Here is a 10,252-nt window from a genome sequence, read left to right as displayed (position 1 = left end):
GGGTGGGCGGGGCACACACGCTCTCTGAGACTAGGTCACGGTGGGCGGGGCACACACGCTCTCTGAGACTACGTCACGGGTTGGGCGGGGCACACACGCTCTCTGAGACTACGTCACGGGTGGGCGGGGCACACACGCGCTCTGAGACTACGTCACGGGTTGGGTGGGGCACACACACTCTCTCTGAGACTACGTCACGGGTGGGCGGGGCACACACGCGCTCTGAGACTACGTCACGGGTGGGCGGGGCACACACGCGCTCTGAGACTACGTCACGGGTGGGCGGGGCACACACGCGCTCTGAGACTACGTCACGGGTGGGCGGGGCACACACGCGCTCTGAGACTACGTCACGGGTGGGCGGGGCACACACGCGCTCTGAGACTACGTCACGGGTGGGCGGGGCACACACGCGCTCTGAGACTACGTCACGGGTGGGCGGGGCACACACGCTCTCTGAGACTACGTCACGGGTTGGGCGGGGCACACACGCTCTCTCTGAGACTACGTCACGGGTTGGGCGGGGGAGCCAGATGGCTCTTCACAAGGGTGGGGGCGAATATCAAACCAAGCCGTTTGCATTTCCGGGTTGGTGAAGGGTCCAAGGTCTGGGTTATATTTCTTAACTGTTATGTTATGGGTGTTGCACAACCCTTATTATTATCAATTATACACTTAGGATAGACTAGGAAACGTGAAAAAAAGCATGTTATGGCACCTGTGGGAGCCAAGTTTAGTTATATATTTATGTTAATTTGGAAAACTTGATATTTCGTTATAGATGTGTAAATTTATGTTTTACTAATGAATATTTTTGTTTGTTTGGATTATTCGATTACATTTGTTATATTTGTAACTTTATTAGTGGTAATTTGCCTGCCCTGGTGCGGTTGGGTTCCCGTCGCTTTAAGAGGGACAGCGCTCAGGGGGCGTGGCCAGGTACACACGCAAACCAAGGACACAGAGACGGAGGAGCCATATGGTTTTCTTAACGTAGCGTTTTGTTTTTGAGAATAGCCAGCTTTGGATTTCTCCTGTAATTTTTGTTCAACCTGTGGAATAAATGCTCAGAACGACTTTTACATCGGAGTACGTGGGGTTATTGCTCATCTACAATTGCACGAGTAACACCATTGGCAATCAGGATCTCAGCACCCACAGCACCTTTAACTCTAACCCTTTTCCAATTGATTCAAAATAATGGAAACACTCAATTTCTCACTTTTCTTACCAATTGTTACTGGAACGAATGAGAAAGTTCTCAAATGAAGTGCGTGAGCCAGTGATGCTCCATCAACTACACATTTGCATTGAAAGAATGTGGAGGTCATGGAAATAAACCCTAAACCTGCTGGAACTCCAGACAGCACTTTTGAAGACGATTTTTAATTCAACAAGTAATGCAACTTTCACAAAGATCAAACATTCAGGCTATGAGTTTGAGATATTACACTGAATTTAGGAAAACTATGTTGATTTTGCAGAATATCCCTCCTTCTAACAACACTGGTGATTATGGAGTCAATTAATACATAGAATGCAAAATATAATACATTACTATAATGTGTCCATTAAATTATTGGGTCAGTAATTTAGGGTTATTCAAATTATTTATTTGTATTTATATACATAGAATATCCAAAATGGGAACAATTATGTCCACTCTTCAAATCCTAAATATTATTGTATTTTCCTTTTAAAATTTTGACTGTTTTACATTAGAATGTCAAGCATTGTCCTAATGAAGCACTTTCCTCCATAATGATATCATCACAAAGTGTTTATGTCTTGCTGAGGTGAAATCTTTAACTTTATCTCAACAGTTTCAGAGCAAAATCATGTTATACACATATTTTACTCACTATATTTTACATTTTTCACCTTGTAAATTATTATTCACATTAATTAGTATAATATTGAATAAACTAAACTGGAATACAGCATTGCTTTAACATTTCAAACATCTCTATTTGCATGAAAAAAACTGTACAATCCTTTAAAATCTGTAAAAAAAAAATGCTAAATGACTGAGAGCTGAGTCTGAGGCACAGCGGTCAGGGCCAGCTACTAACAACTGCTTTAGGACACTAGGTGGCACTGTATCAGACCATGTCTGCTGCTGCTGTGGTCCAGGGTCAGGCTGTAGGTGGCGCTGTGGTCCGGTGTCAGGCTGTAGGTGGCGCTGTGGTCCGGTGTCAAGCTGTAGGTGGCGCTGTGGTCCGGTGTCAGGCTGTAGGTGGCGCTGTGGTCCGGTGTCAGGCTGTAGGTGGCGCTGTGGTCCGGTGTCAGGCTGTAGGTGACGCTGTGGTCCGGTGTCAGGCTGTAGGTGGCGCTGTGGTCCGGTGTCAGGCTGTAGGTGGCGCTGTGCTGATGCTGTGGTCCGGTGTCAGGCTGTAGGTGGCGCTGTGCTGATGCTGTGGTCCAGTGTCAGGCTGTAGGTGGTGCTGTGCTGATGCTGTGGTCCGGTGTCAGGCTGTAGGTGGCGCTGTGCTGATGCTGTGGGCCAGTGTCAGGCTGTAGGTGGCGCTGTGGTCCAGTGTCAGGCTGTAGGTGGCGCTGTGCTGCTGCTGTGGGCCAGTGTCAGGCTGTAGGTGGCGCTGTGTCTGGTTTCATTTCTTCTGTCTCTTTTGGCGGTCGAGAAAACGCTGGCGACGCTCTTTGGGGATTTCGTCCAGAGAGATGCCGTGGTTACTGGCCCTGAAGAACAAAGACATTTAGAGTGCGTTCACAATATATGTACACAATAATAATACTGTAGGTTACCCTCCGAGCAGGTCTGGAGGAACAGGCAATGGTTTGTTGAATCCATCACGACCAATCAGCCAGTATGTGTCCTCTTCCCCTTTGACCTGGAGGCGCAAAAGAAAGTGTGTTTTACACAAGAAAGTGTGTTTTACAAAAGAAAGTGTCTTTTACAAAAGAAAGTGTGTTTTACAAAAGAATCTTTGGTCGTTGTCGCTCTGAAGTTCTTACTGTGGTTTTCCTTGTGTCAAAGTGATATCCAAGTTTGAGGCTCGTGAGGATTTTGACCGTGTTCAGACTCAGGTGGATCCTGTACGCTGCAAAACACACACCAGGGTCAGAAACACACACGTTAAAACACACACACACACACATCAGGATCAGAAACACACACATCGGGATCAGAAACACACACGTTAAAACACACACACACATACACACACACGCTTGAAAACACACAAACACCAGGATCAGAAACACACACTTCAAAACACACACACACACACATCAGGATCAGAAACACACACATCGGGATCAGAAACACACACATCAGGATCAGAAACACACACATCGGGATCAGAAACACACACTTTAACTTTGTTTTAAAACAATACGTTAAAACAGACACACAACACTAACTCTAACCCATGCATTAGCTATGAAATAAAGGGTAGCAATACATAAATACACTATTATAAATAATTATGGCCATAAACTGAATTAAAAATCAAAATAAAATAAAAACAATTGTGATGGACAAAATATGATTAAAAATATATGTCTAAAAAATGGATGACATTGTATATAAAATATATAAATATATATATATACTTTCTAAATAATTGATTTAGAAAATAAATGAATAATAATAATAATAATATATAATAATACATGGTGTCATGAATAAATCAAATAAAAAGAAATAGAAGAAAAGAAATATATGGCCTACTAAAACGCATTAAAATACTGGTGTTGTTTTTGGTTTATTTTATTTTTATTTTTATGTATCAATGTTACTTAATTTGTTTGTTTGTTTTTTAATTTATTGTGTTTGTTTTTTGTTGTTGTCATTTTGTGTGTTTTAGTTTTTGCAACTGTATTGCTATGTTAATTGTTCTGTTGTTGTTTAAAACACACACACACACACACACACACACACACACACACACACACACACAAGGATCAGAAACAAACACTTCAAAACACACACACACACTAGGGTTGGACGTGGTTTAAATGTGGACCTCAAATACTCCTGTTTAAGTTCTGCTTTAGACGTGGTTTAAATGTGGCACTTGTGGTATTGGTGAGGTTTGAGGTTTAGTTTGAGGTTTAAATAAGTTGATACTCACGCAGACCAGACGCTTCCATGAGTGATGCTGTGGTCACTGTGTCTCCAAACAGACAGTAGCGAGGCATGGTCAGACCCACCACACCAGCCACCACAGGCCCTAAACACACGAAACACTTCACATTGAAGTAATATGACATGTTGGTAACACATGGAGAACACTATGTCAGCGATTCTAAGTCTAAAACACAGGTCCTATAGTTTGGTGACACAATGTGAGGAAAAACAAGTAGAAATACTTATATTTATATATATATATATATTTATGAATGCGCCATGTGAACCCAAATGAGAGAAAAAAATGTGCCACATCTGTTGGTGTGTGAGATTCTAAATATACAAGACCCTCGACCTCCCACAGAGGTCATTGAGAGGTCACTGAGAGATCACTGAGAGGTCACTGAGAGGTCACTGAGAGATCACTGAGAGGTCAATGAGAGGTCACTGAGAGATCACTGAGAGGTCAATGAGAGGTCACTAAGAGGTCATTGAGAGGTCAATGAGAGGTCACTGAGAGATCACTGAGAGGTTACTGAGAGGTTACTGAGAGGTCACTGAGAGATCACTGAGAGGTCAATGAGAGGTCACTGAGAGGTCACTGAGAGGTTACTGAGAGGTCACTGAGAGGTCACTAAGAGGTCACTGAGAGATCACTGAGAGGTCATTGACAGGTCACTGAGAGGTCATTGACAGGTCACTGAGAGGTCACTGAGAGGTTACTGAGAGGTCACTGAGAGGTCACTGAGAGGTTACTGAAAGGTCACTGAGCGATCACTGAGAGGTCACTGAGAGATCACTGAGAGATCTCGGAGAGGTCACTGAGAGGTCAGACCTGAGTGCAGGCCGATGCGGATCTTCACTTTGATTTCAGGCATGTGTTTGATTCGAAAAGCTCCGATGACGTGGAGAATATCCAGAGACATATTGGCCACCTCGGCTGCATGACGAGTGCCGTTTCTGTTTGGAACGCCGCTCGCGCACATGTACGCATCTCCAATCGTCTCCACCTGAGGAACAAGTATCAGGCAATTAGTAACACATTTCATTTATACAGTGCCTTTTGGACACTCCAAAACTCTCTATGTCTTACGAAAATCTTATTTACTTCTAAATGTAGTTTCTAAATGTCGCTTGTATTATCAGACTTTGAAGTACTATTAAGTAGTTTATCTAGACGATGTCTCTCTTGGCTTGCAAGTGCGTTTTTAAACTCGACAGCTATGGGAACATCCACTTACAGAGGTTAAGTTGACCCTGACCTCTGTAGAAGAGGGAAAAGCTTGTCCGGCTCCTCTTGCCGTCTGCTTTTTCTCCCTGAATATCTGGATTGTCCTGGTTCGGTGCTGTAAAAATACCCCTGGCACCATTTGTGGTTTTCTAGTTATGGTCCCTGATGTCACTGATGTTTCTTATTCTTGTTTCCTGTTGGATTGTCCCACATCTGTGACGAGCTCCTAGGGTTAGGGTCAAGGGTTAGGGTCAACCCTAAAATGGAATCTGTTGTTGACACTTGTGTCAGTACTGAAACATTTTCACCCTGCGAGACAACCGCTGTTGTGATTTTGGGCGTTACAAAAATCAATTGAATTGACTTGGAAAACAGGACTTTTATAGATGTGTAGAAATAAGGAGTTATTATAAGCATGCAATTAAACAAAGCACTTCTACTGTAATCTTCTGACAGAAATATGGCAGGCATATAAATCAGGCCTTTCGAGGGGTTTAATATCAAAATGATATAACTGCACTAATAAGAGTTAGGGTTAGACCCTAACCCTAACCCTAATAAGAGTTAGGGTTAGACCCTAACCCTAACCCTAATAAGAGTTAGGGTTAGACCCTCAACTAACTCTAACCCTAATAAGGTTTGGCTCGATGGCTATTATTTTTCCCTGTTCCCTTTGTTCCTTCTCGCTGTGTCGTGTTTTGTGTTTATTTGTTTGTTTGTTTACATTTTAAAATTTAGAAAAATAAGAATTTGAAAAAAAGTGGCTCAAATGGACCAGGGTTTATACTTTATAAACATCGTGTGAAGCGATGATGGCGTCAAACAGGGTGTAGAGGTCGTTTAGCAAATCCACAACCTGCAACACAGAACAAGACGTAAGCAAGAGCTTATTGTAAGTCTCAGGGGAAGAATCAGGGTCCAATCGGGTTTAATGAGGTACTCTTTCACCTCGATGGGCTCACTGAGAGCCGAGATGGTGGTGAAGCCCACGATGTCACTGAAATACAAAGTAGAGTCTGCATAATGCTCTGGCCGCACCGCTTTCCCCTTCTTCAGCGACTGCGCCACAGACCTGCACAAACAGAGATCTCCTGAAGCCAAACCCAAAGACCCCAAACACAAGGACCCCAAAACACAAGGACCCCAAACCCAAGGACCCCAAACACAAGGACCCCAAACCCAAGGACCCCAAACACAAGGACCCCAAACCCAAGGACCCCAAAACACAAGGACCCCAAAACACAAGGACCCCAAACCTAAGGACCGCAAACACAAGGACCCCAAACACAAGGACCCCAAACCCAAGGACCCCAAACACAAGGACCCCAAACACAAGGACCCCAAACCCAAGGACCGCAAAACACAAGGACCCCAAACCCAAGGACCCCAAACACAAGGACCCCAAATCCAAGGACCCCAAACCCAAGGACCGCAAACACAAGGACCCCAAAACACAAGGACCCCAAACCCAAGGACCCCAAACACAAGGACCCCAAACCCAAGGACCCCAAACCCAAGGACCCCAAACACAAGGACCCCAAACCCAAGGACCGCAAACACAAGGACCCCAAACCCAAGGACCCCAAACCCAAGGACCCCAAAACACAAGGACCCCAAACACAAGGACCCCAAACACAAGGACCCCAAACCTAAGGACCGCAAACACAAGGACCCCAAACACAAGGACCCCAAACCCAAGGACCCCAAACACAAGGACCCCAAACACAAGGACCGCAAACACAAGGACCCCAAACACAAGGACCCCAAACACAAGGACCCAAAACCCAAGGACCCCAAACACAAGGACCCAAAACCCAAGGACCCCAAACACAAGGACCCCAAACACAAGGACCACGGAGCAAGTTCGAGGACATCACATGTATTTATTGGACAGGATTTAACAAGTGTAGGGCTTCAAAAACAGGGCGTGGATGCAGGTCCTTGGCGTAACCGGGGTAACTACGGGTGCAGATAAGATACACTTTCTTAAACCACACAATTCATATTCAAGTAAACTAGTATTTCAATTTAAATTGTTTCTGCAGTAAACGACATGCTTGAAGGCTAAACTCCATTAGCTTGACTGTTGAATGTCTTTATCCCTTTAATTACACTTTAGACTCGTGTTTAAACCTGACGCGATGGCTGAGGACCACATAGAGTCCGAGTGTGTGCCTGTGTCGTGTGTGTTGTGTCGTGCGTGTCGTGTGTGTCGTGTGTGCCTGTGTCGTGTGTGTCGTGTGTGATGGTGTCGTGTGTCGTGTGTGTCGTGTGTCGTGCGTGTTGTGTGTGTCGTGTGTGCCTGTGTCGTGTGTGCCTGTGTCGTGTGTGCCTGTGTGTCGTGTGTGTCGTGCGTGTCGTGTGTGTCGTGTGTGCCTGTGTTGTGTGTGTCGTGTGTGCCTGTGTCGTGTGTGCCTGTGTGTCGTGTGTGTCGTGCATGTCGTGTGTGTCGTGTGTGTCGTGTGTGCCTGTGTCGTGTGTGCCTGTGTCGTGTGTGCCTGTGTGTCGTGTGTGTCGTGTGTGTCGTGTGTGCCTGTGTCGTGTGTCGTGTGTCGTGCATGTCGTGTGTGTCGTGTGTGCCTGTGTCGTGTGTGTCGTGTGTGAATGTGTCGTGTGTGCCTGTGTGTCGTGTGTGCGTGTGTTGTGTGTGTCGTGTGTGCCTGTGTCGTGTGTGCCTGTGTGTCGTGTGTGCCTGTGTGTCGTGTCGTGTGTGCCTGTGTCGTGTGTGCCTGTGTGTCGTGTCGTGTGTGCCTGTGTCGTGTGTCGTGTGTGCCTGTGTCATGTGTGTCGTGTGTCGTGTGTCGTGTGTGACTGTGTCGTGTGTGCCTCTGTGTTGTGTGTGCCTGTGTTGTGTGTGTCGTGTGTGCCTGTGTCGTGTGTGACTGTGTGTCGTGTGTGCTTGTGTGTCGTGTGTGCCTGTGTGTTGTGTGTGCCTGTGTGTCGTGTGTGCCTGTGTGTCGTGTGTGCCTGTGTGTCGTGTGTGCCTGTGTGTCGTGTGTGTCTGTGTGTCATGTGTGCCTGTGTGTCGTGTGTGCCTGTGTGTCATGTGTGCCTGTGTGTCGTGTGTGCCTGTGTCCTGTGTGTCGTGTGTGCCTGTGTCGTGTGTGTCGTGTGTGCCTGTGTCGTGTGTGTCGTGTGTGCCTGTGTGTCGTGCGTGTCGTGTGTGTCGTGTGTGCCTGTGTCGTGTGTGTCGTGTGTCGTGTGTGCCTGTGTCGTGTGTGCCTGTGTTGTGTGTGTCGTGTGTGCCTGTGTCGTGTGTGCCTGTGTGTCGTGCGTGTCGTGTGTGTCGTGTGTGTCGTGTGTGTCGTGTGTGCCTGTGTCGTGTGTGTCGTGTGTGCCTGTCTCGTGTGTGTCGTGTGTGACTGTGTCGTGTGTGCCTGTGTGTCGTGTGTGCCTGTGTGTCGTGTGTGCTTGTGTGTCGTGTGTGCCTCTGTGTCGTGTGTGCCTGTGTGTCGTGTGTGCCTCTGTGTCGTGTGTGCCTGTGTGTCGTGTGTGACTGTGTCGTGTGTGCCAGTGTTGTGTGTGTCGTGTGTGCCTGTGTGTCGTGTGTGCCTGTGTGTCGTGTGTGCCTGTGTGTCGTGTGTGCCTGTGTGTCGTGTGTGCCTGTGTGTCGTGTGTGCCTGTGTGTCGTGTGTGCCTGTGTGTCGTGTGTGCCTGTGTGTCGTGTGTGTCTGTGTGTCATGTGTGCCTGTGTGTCGTGTGTGCCTGTGTGTCATGTGTGCCTGTGTGTCGTGTGTGCCTGTGTCGTGTGTCGTGCGTGTCGTGTGTGTCGTGTGTGCCTGTGTCGTGTGTGTGTCGTGTGTGCCTGTGTCGTGTGTGCCTGTGTTGTGTGTGTCGTGTGTGCCTGTGTCGTGTGTGCCTGTGTGTCGTGTGTGTCGTGTGTGTCGTGCGTGTCGTGTGTGTCGTGTGTGACTGTGTCGTGTGTGCCTGTGTGTCGTGTGTGCTTGTGTGTCGTGTGTGCCTGTGTCGTGTGTGTCGTGTGTGCCTGTCTCGTGTGTGCCTGTGTGTCGTGTGTGTCGTGTGTGTCGTGCGTGTCGTGTGTGTCGTGTGTGACTGTGTCGTGTGTGCCTGTGTGTCGTGTGTGCTTGTGTGTCGTGTGTGCCTCTGTGTCGTGTGTGCCTGTGTGTCGTGTGTGCCTGTGTGTCGTGTGTGACTGTGTCGTGTGTGTCGTGTGTGCCTGTGTGTCGTGTGTGCTTGTGTGTCGTGTGTGCCTGTGTCGTGTGTGCCTGTGTGTCGTGTGTGCCTGTGTGTCGTGTGTGTCTGTGTGTCATGTGTGCCTGTGTGTCGTGTGTGCCTGTGTGTCGTGTGTGTCGTGTGTGTCGTGTGTGCCTGTGTCGTGTGTGCCTGTGTTGTGTGTGTCGTGTGTGCCTGTGTCGTGTGTGTCGTGTGTGTCGTGTGTGCCTGTGTCGTGTGTCGTGCGTGTCGTGTGTGTCGTGTGTGCCTGTGTCGTGTGTGTCGTGTGTGTCGTGTGTGCCTGTGTCGTGTGTGCCTGTGTTGTGTGTGTCGTGTGTGCCTGTGTCGTGTGTGCCTGTGTGTCGTGTGTGTCGTGTGTGTCGTGCGTGTCGTGTGTGTCGTGTGTGTCGTGTGTCGTGTGTGTCGTGCGTGTCATGTGTGTCGTGTGTGCCTGTGTCGTGTGTGTCGTGTGTGCCTGTCTCGTGTGTGCCTGTGTGTCGTGTGTGTCGTGTGTGTCGTGCGTGTCGTGTGTGTCGTGTGTGACTGTGTCGTGTGTGCCTGTGTGTCGTGTGTGCTTGTGTGTCGTGTGTGCCTCTGTGTCGTGTGTGCCTGTGTGTCGTGTGTGACTGTGTCGTGTGTGCCAGTGTTGTGTGTGTCGTGTGTGCCTGTGTGTCGTGTGTGCTTGTGTGTCGTGTGTGCCTGTGTCGTGTGTGCCTGTGTGTCGTGTGTGCCTGTGTGTCGTGTGTGCCTGTGTGTCG

The 10,252-nt window shown here is 47.8% G+C and overlaps 1 protein-coding gene across 1 annotated transcript in view; it reads right to left on the bottom strand.

Moving 5' to 3' along the window:
• Positions 1 to 2,515: 2,515 nt before the first annotated feature.
• Positions 2,516 to 10,252, bottom strand: part of LOC140371354 (retinal guanylyl cyclase 1-like) — a 40,284-nt gene continuing 32,547 nt past the window's right edge. The window contains exons 17-23 of the mRNA XM_072458459.1: positions 6,270 to 6,393; positions 6,109 to 6,177; positions 4,926 to 5,100; positions 4,095 to 4,193; positions 2,974 to 3,059; positions 2,764 to 2,849; positions 2,516 to 2,697 (exon numbers count right to left, since the gene is read on the bottom strand). Of these exons, the coding sequence (XP_072314560.1) occupies positions 2,610 to 2,697; positions 2,764 to 2,849; positions 2,974 to 3,059; positions 4,095 to 4,193; positions 4,926 to 5,100; positions 6,109 to 6,177; positions 6,270 to 6,393 (727 nt within the window). The 3' untranslated portion in view covers positions 2,516 to 2,609. The remainder of the gene's footprint in view (positions 2,698 to 2,763; positions 2,850 to 2,973; positions 3,060 to 4,094; positions 4,194 to 4,925; positions 5,101 to 6,108; positions 6,178 to 6,269; positions 6,394 to 10,252) is intronic.

The sequence above is a fragment of the Eucyclogobius newberryi genome, unplaced genomic scaffold (genome assembly GCF_026437365.1).
Source record: "Eucyclogobius newberryi isolate DKJ021-1_F unplaced genomic scaffold, fEucNew1.0.hap1 SCAF_22, whole genome shotgun sequence".
NCBI classification, from domain to species: domain Eukaryota; kingdom Metazoa; phylum Chordata; class Actinopteri; order Gobiiformes; family Gobiidae; genus Eucyclogobius; species Eucyclogobius newberryi.
The sequence above is the reverse complement of the archived record's forward strand: the minus strand, read 5'-3'. Positions and strand labels throughout refer to the sequence as shown.